At 34.9% G+C, this 25,125-nt stretch overlaps 2 protein-coding genes across 2 annotated transcripts in view; one reads left to right on the top strand and one right to left on the bottom strand.

Moving 5' to 3' along the window:
* Nucleotides 1–5,564: 5,564 nt before the first annotated feature.
* The window catches only part of LOC143237928 (uncharacterized), a 273,555-nt gene continuing 253,994 nt past the window's right edge, over nucleotides 5,565–25,125 (top strand). The window contains exons 1-3 of the mRNA XM_076477682.1: nucleotides 5,565–5,792; nucleotides 6,736–6,852; nucleotides 11,609–13,269. Of these exons, the coding sequence (XP_076333797.1) occupies nucleotides 13,210–13,269 (60 nt within the window). The 5' untranslated portion in view covers nucleotides 5,565–5,792; nucleotides 6,736–6,852; nucleotides 11,609–13,209. The remainder of the gene's footprint in view (nucleotides 5,793–6,735; nucleotides 6,853–11,608; nucleotides 13,270–25,125) is intronic.
* Nucleotides 17,527–21,812, bottom strand: LOC143237929 (uncharacterized). The gene is made up of 4 exons (XM_076477684.1): nucleotides 21,727–21,812; nucleotides 21,063–21,230; nucleotides 20,313–20,658; nucleotides 17,527–17,750 (listed from the first exon to the last, which is right to left on the bottom strand). Exons 1-3 carry the CDS (start codon nucleotides 21,742–21,744, stop codon nucleotides 20,314–20,316), a joined length of 531 nt encoding a protein of 176 aa, XP_076333799.1. The 5' UTR covers nucleotides 21,745–21,812; the 3' UTR covers nucleotides 17,527–17,750; nucleotide 20,313.

Raw genomic sequence — 25,125 nt, 5'->3', positions numbered from 1 at the left:
GGGGATGGTGGGCAAGGGAAGTCTATAGAAATGGACGTCAATTTCAAACAGTGCATGATCTTCGTAAAGCTATCTTCACCACTTGGAATAAAGTTCCAGCCAGCCTTCTGCAAATGCTTATATCGACCATGCCAAAGCGAATGTTTGAAGTTATTCGCAATGACGGCCGTGCAACTCACGACTGAGACCACTTGTTGGGCATTTCCGACCCTGTTTATGACTTCGTTTTGGTATGGTTTCAAACTTTTGACAAGCTAGTATTTCGGCTAATTTCATAGTGTTCACATTTTCCCTATTAAATGCTAAAAGGTTTTTATTTTTATTTTCCCTTTTATTATTTTCATCTTTCGAAGCTCTACTCAAATAAGTTGAGTCTAACAACGCAAAATGCATATTTTGGCCAGCAGTATATGCGTGAGGACCATATTTACTGAAGAACTAATAAACTAAACAGTTCTGGAGACATTTCACTATTCTTTTTAATTAAAACAAGATGTTAAACTCCTTTTTATCCATAACTTACTGAGTGATGCCTCCTGAGAATCCAGTTTCTAATCTGGGCCTAACTATAGGGGATACTTTGATCTAATAGAATCAATCAATAAATGAATATAAGGCTGATGAGTGGCCGAGATATTAGTGTGCTTGGACTCTGAATCTAAGAGTTCGTGGTTCGCGTCCCTTTTTGTTTCTCCGAAAACAAGATCCATATTTTGTGGCTATCGTTACGCTATATGAGTCCTGATTTCTCCAAGCCTGCTCCATTGACTATGATTTCAAAAGTCTCATTATAGTCATAAAAGAGTATTCTAAAAGTTTGCAGTGGGTGCTGCTGACTAGCTACCTTCACTCTAGTCTATCAGGTCATAATTTCGGATCTTTGCGTGAAATTACAAGACAAACAAGCCAGAAAGGTTGATAAATAAAACGAAATATTTTAACCAAAAAGGCTGAATGTAAAAATATCTGTTAAGCACTAATAACACGCGCTGAAGGTGTCTGTTGAGAAAACAAAAAATTTGTAAAGGAGACTTTCAGAAAATACTCTCTCTCCTTCTTTCTTTTGTTATTAAATTATCTTATTAGATGCTAATTGCATACCCTGGTTTATAGAGGGTAATAAATGATTAATTTAACTGAATAAATACTTGTATCTTTCATTTCAAAGCCAAAAAAAGTGGAAATCCGCTCTAATTCAGGGTTCTTTTATCTTCCTTCTCGGACAAAAACACTAAAACAAAATATCCGATCTATATACTGTTAGACAGTTTCTAGTTACAATACAAAAAACTGAGGTAACCGAATAGCCAGTTCTGTGTGATGTATGCTAATACACACATTATGGATCATTTTTTGTAAGATACTGTTTAGAAAGAAAAAAAACTCTAGTTCAAAACATGTAATATACATACAACATACAACTAAAGTGTCAAACAAATATCTTTCACTTCACAACATGGAGAAGTTAAATTAGGATGTTTTGGACCCATTATCTAATCTCAGCCGACGCAGAAAGAGGTGTTATGGACCAGCAGTATATTTCCAGCCGACACACAACTGGTTTTTGGTACCCGTTATCTGTTCTCAGGCGACGCAGAAAGAGGTGTTATGGACCAGCAGTATATTTCCAGCCGACACACAACTGGTTTTGTTATCTGTTCTCAGGCGACGCAGAAAGAGGTGTTATGGACCAGCAGTATATTTCCAGCCGACACACAACCGGTTTTTGGTACCCGTTATCTGTTCTCAGGCGACGCAGAAAGAGGTGTTATGGACCAGCAGTATATTTCCAGCCGACACACAACCGGTTTTTGGTACCCGTTATCTGTTCTCAGGCGACATTCAATCAGATGTTTTGAAACCACTATATATTCTCAGATGCCAGACAATTGGATATTTTGAATCCATTATCTAATCTCAGCCGACACAGGTTTTACTTATAGCTAATAGTGATTAATACTATTTTCTAAAATATCCATAGGGGGAGTCTTTCACAGCAGAGATTTGGCGCTGTGTTTTACTGATTAAGTTACGAAATGTGTATAAATGACTTCTTTTATGCACCTATGTACATAGAAACCAGATAAAAACCTTTTACTTACATAGAGACCAGATGAAAACGTTTTATGTTAATACAGACCAGATAAAAACCTTTTACGTACATAGAGACCACATGAAAACCTTTTATGTACATAAAGACCAGATGAAAACCTTTTATGTACAATAATGCTAATAACTTTAGTGCATAGTATTTCGCGCAGTGCTATAAAATATTATCAACGTTGTAACTATCTTGTTTAACTACGTGTAATTACTGTATTAAGTTATCTTTATTTTATTTACTGATATGATAAAAATAGAATAAATCAAACTCAAGATTTTGCGACATTTTAGGCCCAGAAAGAAAGTACGAATTATCCACAAATAGTGCTGCCTTCATATCAACTGATGCAGTTTTAATCGTACATTTATTATTATGTCGAGTATAAGAATCGAAAATATTTATCTAACGAAACTTATTTCTTGAGAGAAAAAAGTATAACAATTCGTTCACTTATTTAATTCGCTCCTTGAAGAGGCTTCTGAGAAAGCTACTAAGACCTAGTGACAACATTTGTTAACGTTCATGTTTTATTTGTTTTTTAATTTCGCGCAAAGTTATAGGAGGAGTATCTGCGCTAACCGTCCCTAATTTTGCAGTGTAAGACTAGAGGGAAGGTAGTTAGTCATCACCACTCACCGCCTACTCTTGGGCTACTCTTTTACCAACGAATAGTGGGATTGACCGTAACATTAGAACACCTCCATGGCTGAAAGGGCGAGTATGTTTGTGTGACGGGGATTCGAACCCACGACCTTCGAATTAGGAGTCGAGTGCCTTAACCACCTGGCCATTTCGGGGTTCTAACTTCTATGAATGTATTCGAACATTTTAAACGTCAACACTTCATCATGATTATTCTTACAAAAGATTTTTTGGTGTGACAAACAGTCCATTTTTTTTATCAATAACGATTTTATAAATTAATGCAAACGACAACGTCTATTTGTTTTAGGAAGAAACCACAATCTATTGTGTCTACTGCAGGAAATCAAACTCCGAATTTTAGAGTTTTTTTTGTTAAACATAAGTACACATTTCTCCCTTTTTTCATGTTATAAACAAAAAATAATCTGCAGGAGATGTGTTTACAGATTAACTTTTATTTATTCCCGAAAAAAGAAACATAAAGTTCATACAAAGGATTTTCTTTTTTCATTTTAGCACAAATTAAAGATTTATTTGACATCTGTCAATGTTTCAAATGATTAAATCACTGAACTTTGTGGTAGAAAATACTTGGAGATTGAAGAGAAATGTTGAATAAAACATTTTTATGCAAGTGATGTTTCGCAAAAGGGCCAGAAAACTATTTACTCGAGCTGTATAATCAGTTTATTTATTTGTCTTTGGAATTTCACGCAAAGCTATACAAGGGCTATCTGCGAACCGATAAACTACAGAGACGGCAGCTAGTTAACAGCACACTACCTTAGTTTTGGGCGTACTCTAATCCAATAAGTGGATTGGACTATCGCTCTTTTAACACAGTCACGGCCTCGAAGTGTGCTGCACGTTTTTACTGCAGTAAAAGGCAAACGAGCGATCCTTAGATTCACAGTTCGGTACACTAACTACAAAGCCACACACGACAGCCAGTTTGTAGCTTCTAATAATCATTTGATTAAAACAATTAATTTCTATGATAACTAAAGAAAAAGATTCCTCAATCTAGTGGTGGTTGTTTGAAAGATCTACTACAATATTGAAAAACACAAACTTTACAAGATTACACTGCAATGAAAATATTCATAAAATGTTTCGTATGTATGAGTTTTAGTTTAATTATGCAAGACTTACAAAACCTTTACGATTAACGCTTGTCATTTAAATGATTGATCATATTTCGTTAATTATTCTATATGAGTATCTGTGTCAATCATATAACATAATGTCACTTAGTTAATTTGTCTTGTGCACGATAGGTGGTAGCAGAATTGGAAAAATTTAATCTAGTACGATATAAGTAATTTTTCCCAACATTAATTAGCAAACAATAGTGTATGATGCACATCTGAATGTAAACAACAATTTCTCATTTAAAAAAATGTCTTAAGGCAATGTGGTCCAGGAAAGTTGGTCTTCCCAACAGGAGCAGAAAAATAATGAGCAGTGCTTGAATTTTCTGAGATAACGACATCCAAATACATGTACTTAAAAATAGACTTAATGCACTACAGAGAACAACTTCAATTTAATGTAAAAAACTGTAATCTGTATTCAGGTATCTTTATCAATTTACGGTGATGTAAATTCCTTATGAGCTCATTTACAATAAAATTAGAAATAACTCGTTATTCCATGGGTCAAAGGCCTGGCATGGCCAGATGGTTAAGGCACTCGATTCGTAATCCGAGGGTCGCGGGTTCGAATCCCCGTCACACAAAACATGCTATCCCTTTCAGCCGTGGGGGCGTTATAATGTTACGGTCAATCCCACTATTCGTTGGTAAAAGAGTAGCTCAAGAGTTAGCGGTGGGTAGTGATGATGGCTACCTTCCCTCTAGTCTTCTACTGCAAAATTAGGGACGGCTAGCGCAGATAGCCCTTGTGTTGCTTTGTGCGAAATTCAAAACAAACCAAACCATAAGTCAATAAACTCTAAGATAACTAAAAAAAGGCTACGGTTAGATACTTAATATTATGTTATTTATCAGGTTAGTGGCACTTGATCCGATATTTTACCTAATGAGAGACAAGGCTGGGCTCATCACAGCTGAGTAAATCCATTAGCTCGTAATCAGTTGACTGTGAGAAATCAAATACAGGTTTGGACCAATTTGTTTTCCCTACCGGATGATCTCCTTTGGTTGCCCCTCCCTGTGACACAGCAGAATGTCTCCGGACTAATAGCGCTATAAACTGGGTTTTAATACCCGTGGTGGGCAGAGCACATATAGCTTAATATGTCGCTTTGCGCTTAACTACAAATAACAGTCCTTTGTTTGGATTAATTTTACAAGCGAATCAACCCATTTGTGAGAACTAAATATCAAATAACGTCTTCAAATCACGTGATAGTTTTAGAGTAGCAAGTAAGAAGTTGTATTTAAATATAGTATTTTAGTTCTGTTAGCACCACAGTCTAAAGAGTTAGATAGACAGACAGACATTCAATATCTAAGAACAGTAACAGAGGTAAGTTTGACTTTTAATTGAGTAGTTTATTTTCGTGTTGTGACACGTTGCAAATGGTGTCGTTTAGAGGATAATTAAGTAACAAATATTTTCTATTCATTTATCCTTTTTTTTAGTCAGAAATGCTAGAAATGAAAAATATGTACGAGGTTCATCTTCTCTCAAGTACAATTTCCATTGTTTTTCTTGTCCTCCATCTAAAGGTAATACGAAGTAATGCCCATCGAATCAATATTAGGCCCAACCGAATCAAACCAGACGATTTTTCTACGTGCGCGCGCTGCTTTCTCGCGCTCCAAGTGGTACACTGCAGGCAAGTCTACACTCGAGTTTGCGTACGCCAGTAAGATACGTCCGTTATTTCTCTCAGTGTAAAACTGTAGTTGAAGTAAATACGAATACGTAGTTGAAACTGTAGTGCTATTTTTATGGACCAAGCTTCTGTATCTTCTATGAAACTTGATTTGACTCAGAGTATATTTATATTTGTTAGAGGATGTTTCCAAACATCACTACCAGGGAAAGGCTTGTCGAGAGAAGATGAAGCTATTGGGTAAGCAAAACTGTAGCATAACGAACTGATTTTGTCTTACGAATGGGCTTCTTCACACATGTGAATTCTTAAGAATTAGAGGGAGGATTCGACCTTCACTGTTTTCTTACAATCATCCAAGATGGAGGCTATAGGTCTGATGCACGTGCACACGTTAAAAAAAAATCAAAAGTACACCAAGAAGAAGAGTGAGTTTCAGTCTTTTTTTTCTAATAATCAATCATTGGAATCTACAGGGTCTTTCGTTGCTTCTCAGCCGCGTGCGAAAAGGAAACCAACTTATACTTTGTTGTTGTTGTTTTCAAAACATCATCTTCTTAAATGTTTTTGGAGATTATTTTGTTCATTTTTAGTTTATATTTTAAAATAAAATTAATATCTGTTTGGTGTAAATTTAGATTATTGTTAATTGAAGTTTTACAAATATTATTACATAAGTCGATACAATTTTGACTTCACCTATTACAACAATGTCACTTGCATCTCTTGCCTACTGTTTTTTTCTTGTTTGGTTTTCCGTAAAAATAATTATTGTATTAAAAACCTATTTCATTACTGAGTATCCAACAGAAAGTTGAACTTCAGTGAATCATTTCTAAAACTATCATTTTACAAATAGTGTAGTGTAGTAAGTTTGTATGCAGAATAACTTTCTGAAGAAAATAACAAGTTAATTCAATATAAATTAGGATTACGTCTCGAGCATTAACAGCATATGAATATACATACGAAACCTGTACCAATTCATTGGTATTGGCAAGAAACTGTCGTTTGTTATTCCTTATGCTTTTAGGTTATTTGATTCAGTTTAAATGCAGATAATATACGATAATAAAACTCAGATTATAAATGCTTTCATGCTAAAGTCTGAACTCTAACGTTTACTGTATTTGAGCGTGTATGTCTGTTCTGTACCTACTCATATATTATTTTCTTTTTATAGCAATAATGTTGAATCCAGAGGTTATACGCTCAGAAAATTGATTGGGTTCCGCCCAATAAAGATCGATATCCTGAGAACCTTTGTTTGAATCCATGCAGTGTGTTTCTCTTACATCAGGTGAGGCAAGATGTTTCGTATTCACCCTGGTGTTTGTCGGAGTAAAATTAAAGATATTTATACGTACCGGTTTCTCTCAAGTTTTGTATTCCTACGTGGGGTATGTGTGATATTAACTTTTAAAATACTTTAGTAAGAAAGCACATTATGCTAATATAACAACAGGTAGACAAACAACGTCAAGAGTTTCAAAAACTTTAGTGATTAATTAATTGTTTTTTTAGCTAAAATGAAAGATCTCTAACCATTCAGAATTTCCTCCGACTCAACCAAACGCAAACATCTTCCTTTGTTAGTTAAAAATATATACATTTTCGTTTTCTAAAAGTAAAAGATAATTATCTAAAGATCAGTTTATTATTTGTTACAATTCATATACCAGAAGCCGCTTGTTAAATAATATTAACTCGGAAAAGCCACGAGCCACAGAACTTCTGTAAATGAAAACTAGGGGGAGTTTGAGCAGGTAAAAAATATTCAAGTTAGCGAAGCGCGATCAATGAATAGATTCAGAGGTCTTCTGATTTGAACGTTTTCCGAGGCTATAACCCCTAGTGGTAACGTTATAAGAATTCGCAACTTCAATAAATAGGCTGAAATGGATAAAATTATCTAGCACGAGAACGTAGAGAATTACTAAATAATTTTTACTAGCTCGTCATTAAAACAATAATAAATTAAACTGTCTTATTTATTTAGATTTCCAGAAGATATAACATACTGCGTATTTTAAAAGTCGATTAGCTACAACGAACGAGTTTCGATAAATTAGTGAAAGGATTCACACTCTTCCAAATTCATTTATTTTGTGATAAGTGATTTCTGCTGAAAATGTTCTGCGCGCTTATATGGTTTGTATGTTTGCTGTTTTATGAGTAACATTTCATAGATTAAATGATATAGTATAATGTAGTAGTGACTTTATTTGAGATTCCTATGTTGTTTCTCCATAGAAGGCATTTTGACAAGCCTCTAGTGAATTTATTTGTGGTTTCTGTGTTGCTTTCCTTTGATGGGCATTTTGCAAAGCGTTGTGCATTTAACAGATCGACTGAAATATCGGTCCGTCTACCAGTATTTACAACATAAATATACCCCACTGATCAATCACATATTTAATACTAAACTCGGCTTGCGCCCCCGGTGGTCATTTAATTTTAATGTGTTCCTTTGTTAGATAAACAATGCCACAGGGATGGATAAGAATTTTGAACTTCTGTGAAGTCAGTGATTCAGTTTACCTTGTTAACTAAAACACAATTAACACAACAAGTTGAGTCAGGCTGTTTCACAATGTAATTAACATATTCTTATTAACAGAAGCAGATGTCTAACGAAATGACGTAAATAAACACAGGGATCGAACACGTTTAGAAATTCTTGTAAGCACAATGTAGGGGTAATTTCATTAACCCTAGTAAACTTTATACGAGTTAATAAATACAGAGTTGCTGCCTAAAATATTTTAAAATGGTATGTTTGTAATTCAGCACAAAGCTACACAATGGGTTGTTTGTGCTCCGCCCTCCACGGGTATAGAAACCCGGTTTCTAGCGTTTTAAATCGACAGATATATTATTGTGCCAGTGGGGGAGAGGGGGGGAAATATTAAAAGAATAAGAATACCAATATCGATACGCACATCTATTCGTACAGTTTGTATTTCTAGCGTCCTCTAGTGACAAACAAAGATATTAAAAACCTAACTCGTTGATGATATAGTTTTCTTGGACGGATTTGTTTGTTTGAAGCCAAGCACAAAATTACACAATGGGTTATCTGTGTTTTGCCCACAACGGGTATCGAAACCTGATTTTTAGCGTTGTAAATTTTCTGTGCCACTGGGGGAAGTACAGGATGGGAACTGAGGAAATTTTAAATGTAAGTATGGGGAAAATTCTACATCATTTGAACCCTGTCGCTAGGGGTCACGGGTCAAAGAACATGTCACATCGCGTTTTTCGACTCGCATTCAAAATTTTATTATTCTACTATTTTATGAATATATGTCAGTAAGTTTGATATCAAATTGTAAATTATAATTCATACTTGTGGTACGATCAATTAGTTAATTGTTAAGTACACAATGTGATATCTAATGCGTACCCACAGTGAGTATGGAAAACCGATATTTAACGTTAAACGTCTTGCCACTGAGCACTTGGAAGAGGGATGACCTTGACCCGAATGTGAATGCTATGAGAAATAGATCCGGATTTTGATGTTGCGACAAATAACATCTATCAACCGAGCAGATTTGTCAGCAACTCGCAAAAGAAAAAAAAAATTCTACGTACGAACGTAAACCCCAAATCTAAAGTTTTCTAAGGCCCATTAAGGCCTAGTGATTAGCGTGTCAATACAGTGAACCCGTGGGCTTATGGTTTCGCGGCTCGTTGCTGGAAAAACGCGTTTCGCACTTTAGGGTCGTTATTTGATGAGACAAGAGTACCAGAAGAGGTGCTGGTAGGTGCTGTTGAATGTCTGTCTTCCCTTTAGTATATCAACTTAAAAATAGCGGCAGTTATCCCTTGAATAGATCTGCACAAATACCTGAAAAGAAACATGTATTTGTTGTTGTTGTTTACAGTAAGGTATATAAACGGTTCAACATTATCAAAACAGAAATTTAATAAAAGTAATAAATATTTTTCGTATGTTAACTCATTAAGAAGCACTTGAAATTGTTACCGACCCTTGGGAGGTACCAAAGAAAAGAGGTTTAAACGAGTTTTGGGTTTGCTTATTAGGACGTTTGCACAGATGACGCTATCTTGCAGACCGAGGTTTGTGTGAATGATACCATTATACCAACACACAATAACCATGAAAGTTACATACATTTATATATATATATGTATTTATCATTGAGAAAGAGGGAAACTGCAGGTATTATTAGCAATATAAGGATATCATTAGCCTACGAGAACCTGTACGCAGGAAAAGCGTAATTTTAATATCAGGGATCTGGAAAACTCTTCAAAAATTTACGTGTATTCATTCAGCTTTGTAAATAAATATTCATCGATTAAAACTGCGCGCAAAACACGTGCAGCATCAGTATAGTCTACCTGAAACCCTGCTCGCCCTCTCTTCCTCAACTTTAATCTTGAAGACTTGTAATACCCAAATTTGGGGCTCGATCCCAGATATAGACACAACGTAAATGTTATTTTTTGCAGTTCTAAACTTAATAAATATATTTATTAATAAATAAAACAAAGAATCCAAAACAAATTATATGGTCGGGCCTACCCTATTATTAATGTGCCCGAACTGTGAATATGAGGATTGGTGGTTCGCGTTCCGTTAAAGCAACAAGGACGTCCTTTGAAGCCGTGGGTGACTGGTTGTGGTATAACGAAGATTCTATTCAATATTTGTAAATAATATTAAAATATTAATGGTGTATCTCATTTTCCTGGTGATGGTTCCTGCGACCTTTCATAACACAGCACAATAAAGTTTTTGCTTCTTGAACACTATTGGGTGTTCCTTACAGATTTTCGCTGTTGGTCATGAAAATCACATCCAAATTTGCCCATCATGTACCGTTTCATCAAAATCTTCAGTTTTGCTACAATGGAAAAACGATATCAGGGCAACTGGTATCCGTCAATGCTTGCTGACTACTGTTGGACTCTGCAACGTGATGCACCGGACATTCAATACAAACGAAAATAAGGAGCAAAACACTTGTAATTATGTTGAACTTAATAGAGTATTAGAAACATAAACGCAATTAAATACGTTATTGCCGGTAAACAGTTAACTGTCTATTTCTCAGAGTTCCTACGTAATGAAGCAAAACCAAAACTATATTTGTGCATACCCACCGGGTACCTGTCACAATCAGCAAACACTTTTCAGGAAGCTAAACTTTTCCAAAAAATTGTTGTGCAGTGTAATTGTACTAATTTGAATTGGTTAGTTTTCGATGTACAACAGTTTAAAATACGTATTACTCCTCAAGACTTAGGGTGAGTTACTTTTGCCTAGCCCTATATATGTTAGCGTGAAATAAATAGAAAAGAAATTTCTACCGCCGCCCAGCTTATAGTGATTATGAATAAAAACCAAAAACCACGCCATTCTCTTAAATATATATCACCACTCTCCTAAACTTGTGTCACTCAGTTCTCCTACACCCTCATCACACCAAACACGCTCGTCCTTTAGACAGTGGAGGCGTAATAATGTGGCGGTCAATCCCACTATTCGTTGATAAAAGAGTAGTCCCAGAGTTGGTTGTGGGTGGTGATGACTAGCTGCCTTCCCTCTAGTCTTACACTGCTAAATCAGGGACGGCTAGCACAGATAGCCCTCGAGTAGCTTTGTGCGAAATTCAAAACAAACAAATAAACAACAAAACACGATTTTATGTGGATAGATAAAATTGCAAATGGAGAGAAATATGTAAACCATATGTATTTTGTCAAATTTCGACATGTTCTACTTGTAATATTAATATTTTAAATATGCATATGTTTAGGAGGAATGCGAAAGCGATCTAAAGTGGTATTTTCATCTGCATATAGCTCTCTGTGTCGTCGCTACCTTTAAATAACAAGTAATACTGTGTTGCTCATAAAAATCAATCTAGTTGTATTACGAAGTTAAATAATGCTTTTATAGTTTAAAGAAGAATCGTAATATAGGAAAATTAGTAGAGTAAATCAGTAAGATAAAAAGTAAATTTTTAATTAATGTTTCACTAAATATTTCATAATAATATTATATATTCTTAAAATTATAGTGTTTGACAAGACAGAAATATCAAGTTCGTCTCATCGGCAATCTATCGTTTTACTTCGATTGCACGAATGATAATAGTGCTCTGAACAATCAACAGTGGAAACATCTACACAAGTACATCTGTAAACGAATAGTAGATGAAACTGTTGCATCTGCACTTCTGTTAAACAGTCAACAGTGGAAACTGCTTCATCAGTTCTTTTCCAAACCAATGATAAGTGAAACTGCTGTGCACGAAATCATTACACCAACTTCTGTGAACAATCTGTAGTTCAAACTGTAACACTTCGGTGAACATTCTGTAGTTGAAACTGTAACACTTCGGTGAACACTCTGTAGTTGAAACTGTAACACTTCGGTGAACACTCTGTAGTTGAAACTGTAACACTTCGGTGAACACCCTGTAGTTGAAACTGTAACATTTCGATGAACACTCAGTAGTTGAAACTGTAACACTTCGATGAACACTTTATAATTAAAACTGTAACACTTCGGTGAGCACTCTGTGATTGAAAATGCTACATCAGTGCTTCTGTAAAGAACCAGGCGGTCTAACTGCTACTGATCGCACAGTGAAACTGCTATTTTGAGAACGAAATGTTTGTGTTGTTTTTATGCTTGCAAACGGTGCTGAACTGGTAAAAAGAACCTCGCCCAAAGATTAATATTGGACTCACAGCTGAAAGGTAGCTATGGAAATGCCTAACTTGTCGAAATAGGTGATCAGGAATACATCACTCCCTGAGTGATCATCCCTCTTTGTTGGCTTCTTTGTAAACAGTTGATTGTTGTCGTTGAACTGAAAGTAGAGCGAGAAAATTATTCATACGTGAAAATTCTCTATGACAGTAAGGAATAGCTTCAATACTATAAAATAAAAATGTTTATTTGCTAGTGGTTATGAATAAATGTCTTCAGGGCGACGTTATGAGAAAATCTTTACTTCATTGATTATATAGTGTTTATTCAGCACATTAGGATAAACGATTAAAAGATTGGCTTACTGAGAGCAAAAAAGAAAATCTATAGATACATACGAATTCTATTTGGAAATTAAGGGAACTTACATTTTCGCAAATGGACTCTTAGTCAAATTCGATATACTGTTGCACAAATGTGCTTTTGAGATTTACTTATCAAGAAAATTGTATGCACGGAAAAGACAATCTGTTCTATCTTAGTTTAGATACACGAGAATAACAGTGACTGTATATCGACCAGATTACATGAAGACTTTTAAATCTGGTCATCGTTGTTTTTTAAGCTGCTTGTCAAGAAAGAATAGTCGGTGTCAAAAACGTAGCTTCTGGTGAGGACTTACTGTCGAAAGTTTAAAAAATCGAATATCGTGTGTCTTGCATAATGAAGGCAATGTAGAAAACAACAGCATAGTTAGAAACAAAAGTCTAGACTACACCGAGTTTCAAGTGAGGAGTTACTGTCGAAATTAAAAAAAAAATTATCCAGCATAATCAAGGAAGACGTAGATTTTCAAGTTGATGAAGTGCCTTCCTAAAAATATTGTCAGAAGATAGATGAAATTTATCTTTGGAAAATTCGTCTTATATATTGGCGTTTAAGACATAAATAAATTGAAGAAAGATGGCTATTTATCGACATCCGAAAATGGATTATCTTCTTTCAAAGCTTCGTCTTAATATGGTGAGTAGATTTCGATATCTTTAATATTGGATATTTGTTTTTAATTAATATTGGTTGGTATGATGTGATTATGATTTCATATATATTACACGCCTCTCAATGATATGGTCCTGTCACTGAAAGGCCTTTAAATGCAAAAATTTTGATGCAATTGCTAATAGATTTGCAAGAAATGTGTTCATCAGAATAAATGTTTTAACGTAGATAGGGGTTTTGATGCAGTCGTTGATACGTCTACAAAAAACATATGTTGTAATGCAACAATTGTAGAAAACTATCATATTATAGCATCGAATGTAAGAGAAACATTACAACAGTGTGAACATTATAGAGTGTATCTACATATCTGCGGCATGCAACAACAACAACAAACAAAAACAGAATGATGGCAAAATAAGGGGTCATTTATGGTTCCTTTTTTCCACTACTACATTTCTGTTTTCCATTGGAACTATCTTTAAAAACAATCACTGAAATAGGGGCTGGCTCTTATTTTATCATGAGATCCAAAAATAGTTAAATTTCACGACAGTCGGATATACCTTAATGACTTGTCTTACGTAATTACACTAGCAAGTAAAAAATACGTAATTTAGGTGTTTGTGACAAAAATGTGATTAAACACTGCAAAAAAGAAAATATTTAATGGAATCTTCAACGTTATTTGTCTCAAGTAGAAAGTTAAATGTCTACAAGGCTATCAAGAAAGAATTGAAACATTCATTACTTCACTCGGCCGATATGAAGCCTGTTCAATTTCAACTTTCAACACAATCACGTGAAAGAGTACAGATACTCAACACTTTCTGGGCTTAAACAGATGAATTTTAAAAGCAACTTTTGAAAGATCTTAATGTAAAACTCGAATCTTAAACCTAAGTTTCTGATAAATAGTTATTTAGTGAGTTTATTGTTGATTAAAAGTTCCAGCTTGTTTAAGTACTACAATAAAAGATTCAATTGCTATTTTGCTTTCATTGTAACTGTAGTATTGTAAGCTAGGTACTTTTGAGCGTATTTTTATTTTTTTCTTTTAATATTGTGTGCAATATGTGTATGTGTTTATTTGTTTGTACAACAAATGACTTGGAACCAGCGTTGTACAAACAATTTTTCGAAATAAAAAAATTAATGTTTCACCACCTAAAACAAAGTTAGTCTATATAACCGAACCAAGGTCCTAGTAGAACCTTCACTCCAGATTAAAACAAAGTTAGTCAATATAATCGAACCAAGGTCCTAGTAGAACCTTCAGTCCAGATTAAAACAAAGTTAGTCAATATAATCGAACCAAGGTCCTAGTAGAGCCATCGGTCCAGATTAAAACAAAGTTAGTCAATATAATCGAACCAAGGCCCTACCTAGTACGTCCATCAGTCCAGATTAAAAGAAAGTCAATATAATCGAACCGAGGTCCTAGTACGGCCATCGGTCCAGATTAAAACAAAGTTAGTCAACATAATCGAACCAAGGTCCTAGTAGGACCATCGGTTCAGATTAAAACAGAGTTAGTCAATATAATCGAACCAAGGTCCTAGTAGGACCATCGGTCCAGATTAAAACAAAGTTAGTCAATAATCCAACCTGAAACAGGGGTTGTCATTAAGTGGACAGCGGACTGAATACGGAATACGGTATGTTCCAAAAAACTCCAAATCATACGTAGTCTACGCATACATAAATTTTAAATAGCACTTTCAGCTGGAATTTTATGTCAGCACAGAATGAAAAGTGTTGTGGATTGAAAATAGACGAATAAGTGTCCATTCTGCAATACGTCAAGTTAACAGCTCTAAAACCAGAGGACATTGGAAATATTCTGTATAAGTAAACAGCAATAACAACAAAAACATGTTGAACGCTACTGATATGTTTTTATAGGCCTGTTGGCGTGTTTGTTTATGGGACTGGGTCAGACTGAAAATAGTGAATATTGTTTCCCCGGACCTTGATCTTACTATAAGTAAGAAATATGAACTTTGGCAAAACATAATTTATTACTCCCGAAAAGCTTTCTTACAATAAGGAGGTACGTATTTAACTTCCGCTGTTAATTGTTTTTCACTAGAACTATTACCCGTTTTGTAATATTCTCTTGACTTTCTGTTGTATTTTTATCGATCGATATTTTACTTTTATTAAATTAATTTAAATTACATTCAGAGGCGTCGCTAGGTGCTTAAAATATTCGAGGTTCGTGCCAATAGGCGTGGTTTTCTATATTAACTTTTCAGGACACCAAGTGGGGATTCGAGACACTGTAAACCAGAATCGGGAAATTGACTCCGTGTGCTAGCGCCTAGCAACGCCTCAAAATATGTTAAATAAATACGAGGTGACTCCTAATTTTTAATGCACATTTTATCGAATCCGAAGTTGGTGATGTAATTACAAAAATACGGAACGGGAATTACGACGCATTTTCTCATTAATGGTAATAATTTACAGCTGTTCGATTCATCATACATTAATTATTCACGCGTTAATAATTTTCAGTACGAATTTTAAGTTCAGTCATATTGTTGGTTTTACTGTGTATGAAGTATAAAAAAATCTTGGGTTTTTAATCTCTCAGACTTAAGCATATGGATCCACCACGCAACATCTCGACGTTCTATGCCCCGCGGAGGCCAAAGCAGATATAGCCCTTAATGGCTTCGCCTGTTGCTTAAACATTGTTTGACGGAGCAAAGGAGAAACAGCGGATCATTCATGCGAATATTATGTGACATATACGGATATTCTAAAATTATTTTTTAGAAAAACAAAAACAGATATATCGTTTTGTTCTGGCGTAGGAGATCTGAAATCTATCTGTAATTTAAAAGCAGATATACAGTTGTTGTTATAGCGTAGCAAATCTGAAATATATCTTAATTTAAAAGCATATATACCGTTGTTCTGGCGTAGCAGATCTGAAATCTATATGTATATTAAAAGCAGATATACCGTTGTTGTTCTGGCGTAGCAGGTCTGAAATCTGTCTGTAATTTAAAAGCAGATATACCGTTGTTGTTCTGGCGTAGCGGATCTGAAATCTATATGTAATTTAAAAGCAGGTATACAGTTGTTGTTATGGCGTAGCAAATCTGAAATATATCTTAATTTAAAAGCAGATGTCCCAGTGTTGTTCTGGCGTAGCAGATCAGAAATCTATCTGTAATTTAAAAGCAGTTATACTGGTGTTGTTCTAGCGTAGCAGGTCTGAAATCTATCTGTAATTTAGAGATATGAAAACAAAACCGAAGAGCATTTGATTTTTAGAACAAAAAATGAAAATATACACATCGAATTCATGTTCTTTATGGACGTTTCAGATGTGACGTTCTTTTTCTATGGACGTTTCATGTGTGACGTTCTTTCTTTATGGACGTATGGTGTACGTTCTCTGTCATGGTTATTAATATTGAGGCTACTGCAATTAAACTTGATGATTTCGTAAACGTTTATATACGTAATAATTAGTGGTAAACCAGTCATGTGTATAATTGTGTATACGAATATTGGATCAAGAGATTAGCTAGAGGAAGATATGTAGTTAATATCATCAAGGTTTCTGTAAACTAGATTTTCTGTTTATTTGAAGTTAAGCATCAAACAACACAATGGGCTATCTGTGCTCTGCCCACCACAATTATCGAAGCCCGGATTCTAGCGTTTGTAAGTCCGCAGACATATTGCTGTATTAGTGGAAAGCTAGACTTTCTGAATCAGCTTTACACATAATAAGCTACTGAATCTATTCTATGTAACCCTGTCTGTAATCCATTCATACCTAGCCTGTAACTCATCCATAATGTAATCCTTAACCTGACTGTAACCCATTCATAATCAAATCTTTAACCTAGTCTGTAGCCAATCAGTACATCGTATTTTTAACTTAGTATTTAACCTATCCATACATCAGATCCTTAACCCCATCACACATCACATCCTTAACGTAATCTGTAACCTATTCATACATCAAATTCTTAACCTAGTCTGAAATGCATCTATACATCAAATCCTTAATTTAGTCTATAGCTCATTTATATATAAGGTCAGAAATCAAACTTGTAACCCGTTCATATGAGAACCAGACTTATAAGTTAGTTATTCGGCTCGTTTGTGACCAATTCGAATTCTTAAGCTAGTTTTTTATCATGTTATAGTTCTAACATAACTGCATGGTAACCGTCCGTGTTGGTTCAAATGTTTAACCTTTAAGTCAATAAAGTAATTAGCTTGAACCAAATTTACGTTAATGTATAACATAAGATTATGTTTGGTTTTGCACTGTATGTTTAAATCTTTCTGTAAATCATTGTAGTGACACAGACTTCTCTCTGAAAACATGAATGTTTATTCTACTTTGTTATTATAGAACAATGACTATATTTATAATAAATCAGTGCTTTTAGAAACATCAAATATTTCTGTTCTGTGCCAGGTAATCTCCTTTCTTGTCTTCATCTAGTTTCATAAGTCATCCCACTTCATATCTATAAGTTAGAAAAACAAAACAAAATCGAAAGTTAAAACTGTTGTTAACTAATAAGATACGCATGCGCTTTAGCCTGAAAACGAGAATGGAATGGTGTTCTTGTGTAAAAAAAAAAAAGTCAATTGATATTAGAAAAAACATCCTTAATGTATTTCAGATTCACGTTATAAACAATGATTTCGGTTTTTGTATACATTAAACAATGATTTTACTTTTTCATCTCACATTGTTTTGCGGACTGACATTTAATCAGACTTATTGTCAGCAACTTTCGTTGGTTGGTTTGTTTGTTTTTTAATTTCGCGCAAAGCTACACGAGGGCTATCTGCGCCAGCCGTCTCTAATTTGGCAGTGTAAGACTAGAGGGAAGACAGCTAATCATCACCACCCACCACTAACTCTTGGGCTACTCTTTTACCAACGAATAGTGGGATTGACTGTACATTATAACGCCCTTATAACCGAAAGGGCAAACATGTTTGGTGTGACAGAGATCTGATCTCGCGACCCTCACATTGCGAGTCGAGGGACCCAGCTATCTGGCTATGCAGGGCTCCTTTCGTTGGTTGATGTATATAATGCGTGCAGTTACGAACTGAACGTCCGGAGTTTTAATATCGCAAGTTTATACGCATTTGAAATAATTGTTCCAGTTGACTTATCTTTTTTTCCCTGAAATCTGAATAATTCAGTTCAAAGATTTAGACACGATTGACCTGGATAATCGAAGTTCTATATAGTTATAATACAGAATTCTTTACTATTTACTTACGCTGTAGTCCTATGCTCTGTGTAATTACTTTAATGTTTACACTTTGATAGAAATATACGTTGGAACATTGTTTCCTTGTCTAATTTTAACTTCGTTCAAATACTGACTGCGTTACATTTAACATTTAATGGCACATGTATGTTTTTAGCCGCGTCATAAATAGCTCGTAGAATGGCTACGAGTTTTCAAGTACAAACTTTTGACTCTCAGCTCCGTCATCTCTTCACCGATTTGAGATCTAATTACCATTTTTGACTCAGAAGGCCATACTCTTTCGATTGATCTGTTTGACCACGCCCAAAATCCTATGAATTAATTGACTGTGTACCTGTTTAAAACAATTTCACCGTAGGCTGGTGGAGAGCCTGATGAGAAATAAAATCGAAACGAGTATACACGTGCCACGTGCACAAAAATGTACCTTATAAAAGGAGGGTGGGAGAGTTTCTTAGACCGATTTACTCTAATTCTGCCTAAAAGCATTTAAAATGCCACGGTTATTGAGGATTCCTTTTTGTTAACAGATTCATCTGCAGTTTTCTAACAGTAAATAATATTACAAGAAACATCACGCTGCTTGTCCATGTTGTCTTTATCACTGATTTAATAGATTTAAAGCTAATTAGATACATTGAGAAAAATAATTTCAACTGACGACACTTTATTAAATACTGATATCTGATTTTCTTCGTGTTTAAGGGACTCTTGTTTAAGTCTCGTTGAAGTCAATTTTAACGTATCAGTTCTGAAGTATATTTCAAGTTAAGTGTCAGTGGATATTAATTTATTGTGTACCTTGTAAGTTTCTACTGCGAATGTTATGATAAAATCTATGCTAAATAAAACACGATCTATCACGCCATAGTTTATCATAGTTATCGGCAAGTAGCTATTTAAATGCCTTAAACTGTGTATTCCCGTCTAATTGGTACATTTATACCCTACCTCATAAACATTAGCACTTAGAACATCACAATACCACGAAAAGAAAGACGTGTATTTAAGTTAAAGCCATATTGTTTGGCCTTGTAATAGTTATTCTTCTGCATCAAAGATTCGACAGAATACAATAAACGACCAGAACTTTATGCAATGATGCTAGGATTCTAAGTATTTTAAAATGTCGTCTTTCCTGATTTCTGGCATCAGTATAATTATCTCTTTACAAAACATTCTGAACTGCCTCTCGTGGGATTCAAACAGGATTTATTCTTATGTAAGGCATGTTCCAGAGCTTTGTCAGAAAACGCAACGAATTACCCTCGAGAAAAGATACCAGGCTTAGAGTATAAGAGAAGATAATATCTGGACTTGGCCTGGTAATATAGGCTGAACACAGAATGCATCAGACAAGACCCACACAGAACAAAATATACAAAAACCTTAACAGTTAAGACAGTTTATCCTCATTTGTGATTTTAAAAGTTGCTTTAATGATCATGGTAAAATTTCATAAGTTTAGAAATGTCTGTAGACTTTAGGTCCAAATTAAAAACTACATAGGATGCATTCTATATTATATAGAATATACTGTGTTTCTATACACGCACATTAGCTAAAATTTTCATCAAGTTTCCGTAAACTACCAGAATGTTGATCAGACAAGATATTGTAATGTGTAGTAAACAGTGAAGTACATCTTGAAAGCCTCAATCATTACTGAGGGTAAAATCTTCGTGTTTCAAAAGCCACATATCAATAATGTATTACTTAATTTGTTTCTAGAAATTGAACTTAACTAGCATGAATGGACTTAATTTCATAAGAAACTGACGAAAGGTACTGTACCTTAATCCCACCATATTCTATAACCACCACCACCACCAGTTTGCAAACTGAGCGGAACGGCAAGAAGACCTAAAACGGTACCACCACCACCACCTCCGCCTCCAAATCCGCCTCCTCCTCCAAATCCACCTCCTAATCCAGCTCCTCCTCCAAATCCACCTCCTAATCCAGCACCTCCTCCAAATCCGCCTCCTAATCCAGCACCTCCTCCAAATCCGCCTCCTAATCCAGCACCTCCTCCAAATCCGCCTCCTAATCCAGCACCTCCTCCAAATCCACCTCCATAACCGCCACCGCCGCCATATCCTCCACCACCTCCAAGTCCACCAAGGCCAACAGTAGCAACCTAGTTACACATCAGTTGTTTTTCATATAACTACATCCCATAAATGAAATCGAGAAATAAGAACTATGAGAAAGATTACAGAAAATAAACGTTTGTTTTGGCATTAAGCACCCAGAGCTTGATATCAGTACATCCAAGTCTTAGAGTGAGTAAAGTACTTATAATCTTGTTAGAACTCATACAACATCAAATACTTATAAAAATAACTTAGTTATCCAGTGAATCTGCTCAAACTGTGTTTAGTATTTTGAAAGTAATGGATAATATTGTGAAACATATCATAAACAGATCTTATAAAGTACCATAAACGGACTATAAAGTAAGTAAATTATTTTCACAGAACTCACTATTTCTAAATAAAGTTTTAGGCTGAAAAAATCGATATATTTTAAATAGTTTATTACCCCAAGTGTAAGTCCACCTCCTCCTATACCACCAACGCCACCTCCTCCACCAGTGATTCCGTAACCTGTAGCCTCAGCGTTTAGTTCGTCTTCAGGTTTTGATTTTCCGTCCACCGGCTTTCCTTCCACCAAGATTGTTGCTACCAGGAAAGAGAGCACGACGAAAGCCTGAGTAAGATAAAAAATGTTACTACTAGTATAAATGACTTGTGTAGACACACATTGTTACCCGTATAGTGAAGATACGAATTTCGTTTAGGTCAGTTTCTGACTCGTATGTAATGCTCTTTTTAGTACATATTAGCCTGTCAGTGTAGCCATGTTGTTCAGGTGGATGAAGCGACAAGTAGTTTTACTGTTTAATGTGATTGTTACTTAAATTTCTTTACTTCATGTACTGTTTACCTTTTCATCAAAAGAATTTCAAATAACGTAGTATCAGCCTAATGTTAGAATTGAAGGTTTGAAACATTCTTTCTTTTAACACATTAATGGAAATATTACAATTAGATGTTCAAAAATTATGGTGGAAACGTTTGCATGAAAAATTTACAGATACGAGTTACATGGTGAACGAATATTCATACTATACACGTGTCAGTTACTATAATACTTCAGCGAAACAAAACACAAACTGGTCACTTCATAATGTTATAAATCTTACCTGCTTTCTGCTAGTCATTTTTATCCAGACCTGCAGCTTATGGTATGCTATGTATATTATGACTTATCAGTTGCTGTTTCTCTGCTGAAGAACAACAGAATGTTGGTAGTATTTATACTCAGAATAAAGTAGAAAAATCTAAACATCTTCCAAGAAAATGTATAATTCTATACTCTAAGTCGAGTAAGAACACGAAGCATATTCATGTAATACCTTTTATTTTTACTTTCATGCTTCGGTTATTAGTCAGAGAAAGAAAATACCAAAAATACATTTGTTTTGTTACAAAATATTCCACATCTATAATTACAAGTGTTTCCTGTTCGTGTAGATTAAAATTAAATATTATAAAGTGAACAACATTTAATGAACAAGTTCTTTCATTTTTCATAAGTTTTTTTCCAGTTGTTTAAGATTGAAATTTTCTTGGAACTTTAGTTTTTACTTGAATAGTTTTATATTTTCAATCAACTTTGAATGATTATTTGTTTATTTTTATAAACAGAGTTGATCTCATTATAACAGATATAACTTCACAAGGTTTATCTTGTAGTGAGTGAACACTAACCAACTTAAACTTACGTATTACTTCATTTAAATACTGTCTTTTTGTTTTGCCGATAAACCATAGTTAAACCACATAAATTCACTAGTAGTTAATTATATGAATTTCTGGTTTTCACAATAGAATGTGTTATTGCAACTTCATTTTTTTTTCATTTAAATTGTACTTTATTCTACGCTTCGTTTCCTTAAAGGAGCAAAGAGTATTCTCGATTATAGTATACAAAAAAATCGAAATGAAAAATCAGGTCACTAGTTTTGGCAGTCGTCACCTCGTCTTACGTAAAATACTGATCAGTCATGGACTCGCAAGCGATTCACGTGTGAAAATAACACTTGACAACAGTGACTGCTATGCCATTTTGTTAACGATTGCCACGCATTCATCTTAACCATGAAGAGAAACAAACCGTGTGTTCCGTTTGCACCTGTCACAGTTGAGTTAAGATAGTGAGTCAAGATAAAGAATCTTGTTACACGAACTTAATGCTATCGAATAAGTTATTTCAAGCCTAAAGGATTCCATCTTTCCAAAATGCGTCTCATAGTTAGTGTGTAATCATTTGAAACTAAAATTTCGGTTTGTAAAACAGATAAGAATGTCCAGTGTTGATATAATAAGATGTTCCTCTATGTGAACTTTCTGTTAGTTAATTTTCATCCATTTCGGTTTATCGTTACAAATGTAATTTCCTCCCTCTTTCAGATGCGTAATATAAAATCATCATCGCAAGCGAGGCATGAAGTTTAGTTTAGGTAATCCAGATTTTGTATCCTGACGCATATTTTCTGCTTCGAGAAAACCACTCTGGAGAGATGCTACAGTCAAGTGGAAAAAATCGATAATTTTTTTTAATATGTGTTTTCTTATATGACTTCAACATTTTAGAAGGTAGTGTCTCTTTACTGTAAAAATAAGAAATGAAATAAATGTACAAAATCGCGCTCTACACTGTAGGGCTGTTGGTGCGTTATAAGGATGACTGTCAAAACCCAACTACTTGGTCTAAGAATAGCTCAAGATTTGGGGATGGTTGTTGTTTACTAGCTGTCTTTCTTCTGGTCCATCAGCTCATTATTAAGGACTCCTAGTGTACATAGCCTTTGTATAGAATTGAGTGAATATTTATAAATAAATATTAAACTGTATATAGTTTGTGTAAATGTTGTTACATTCCTGTAACATAATTTTATATGAAACGATTGCTTTATAAAAAAATGACTGAACAAATACAAAATTATGTAATCACGCTGTCAAACAAATTTTGTCTCTATGAAGAAAGTACTTCATTCTGTAACTAGTGACGTCACTCAAGTCATTCTGTAAAAAATAGTTCTTATGGTGGGTATATGGTGGATTTGTTTGTTAATATGAACTACGAGATACCCTCTGCGCGATGTACAATCCTTAGAGGTGGTATTATCTGGGCCTGCGAATTTAAACTTCATAAAAGTTGTTTTGGTTTTAATAATGGATTTTTCCGTAATTCAGCTGCGCAGATATCGAAAATAATCTTTACATTTTATCGCGTAAGGATTTTTTAAAATCAATAACAAAGAAAAAATCATACTTTGATCAAATTATTATTTTATTTATCATAATGAACATTTTTTTATGTTATGTTTGGGTTCTAGAACGACCGGAAAAACTCATGTCGCGAGTTCTCCAGAGAAATCTACAAACAGTGGTTGTCAACATTTTAAACAATACAGAATTTGGTCCGATTTCAATGAAAATGATTCACTTGTGTAAAAGTACATATGACGTTTTGTAAACAATCTGTACGTGAAGGTGTAAAATGTATATCATTTTCGTATCCAGACTACGGAGATTATTGTAGAACACGTAAAAATTGGAAAACAGTAAAACCATCGCAGGCCTGAGTTATCATACAAGTATTCTTACTATATGGTAGACAATCCTTACTGTTGTTACTATGTAGTAGACAACCACAATCCTTACTTTTGGTAGTGTCATCGAAATCATGTTTCCATGTGGTAGACAACCACAGTCCTTACTGCTGGTAGTGTCATCGAAATCATGTTTCCATGTAGTAGACAACCACAGTCCTTACTACTGGTAGTGTCATAGGAATCATGTTTCCATGTGGTAGACAACCACAGTCCTTACTGCTGGTAGTGTCATCGAAATCATGTTTCCATGTGGTAGACAACCACAGTCCTTACTGCTGGCAGTGTCATAGGAATCATGTTATTATGTGGTAAACAACCACAGTCCTTACTGCTGGTAGTGTCATAGAAATCATGTTGTTATGTGGTAGACAACCACAGTCCTTACTGCTGGTAGTGTCATACGAATCATGTTGTTATGTGGTAGACAACCACAGTCCTTACTGTTGGTAGTGTCATACGAATCATGTTGTTATGTGGTAGACAACCACAGTCCTTACTGTCGGTAGTGTCATACGAATCATGTTGTTATGTGGTAGACAACCACAGTCCTTACTGTCGGTAGTGTCATACGAATCATGTTGTTATGTGGTAGACAACCACAGTCCTTACTGTCGGTAGTGTCATACGAATCATGTTGTTATGTGGTAGACAACCACAGTCCTTACTGCTGGTAGTGTCATACGAATCATGTTGTTATGTGGTAGACAACCACAGTCCTTACTGTCGGTAGTGTCATACGAATCATGTTGTTATGTGGTAGACAACCACAGTCCTTACTGTCGGTAGTGCCATACGAATCATGTTGTTATGTGGTAGACAACCACAGTCCTTACTGTCGGTAGTGTCATACGAATCATGTTGTTATGTGGTAGACAACCACAGTCCTTACTGTCGGTAGTGTCATACGAATCATGTTGTTAT

The sequence above is a fragment of the Tachypleus tridentatus genome, chromosome 13 (genome assembly GCF_004210375.1).
Source record: "Tachypleus tridentatus isolate NWPU-2018 chromosome 13, ASM421037v1, whole genome shotgun sequence".
Classification (NCBI taxonomy): Eukaryota; Metazoa; Arthropoda; class Merostomata; order Xiphosura; family Limulidae; genus Tachypleus; species Tachypleus tridentatus.
Note: the sequence above shows the minus strand (reverse complement) of the source record. Positions and strands in the feature narration are given on the sequence as shown.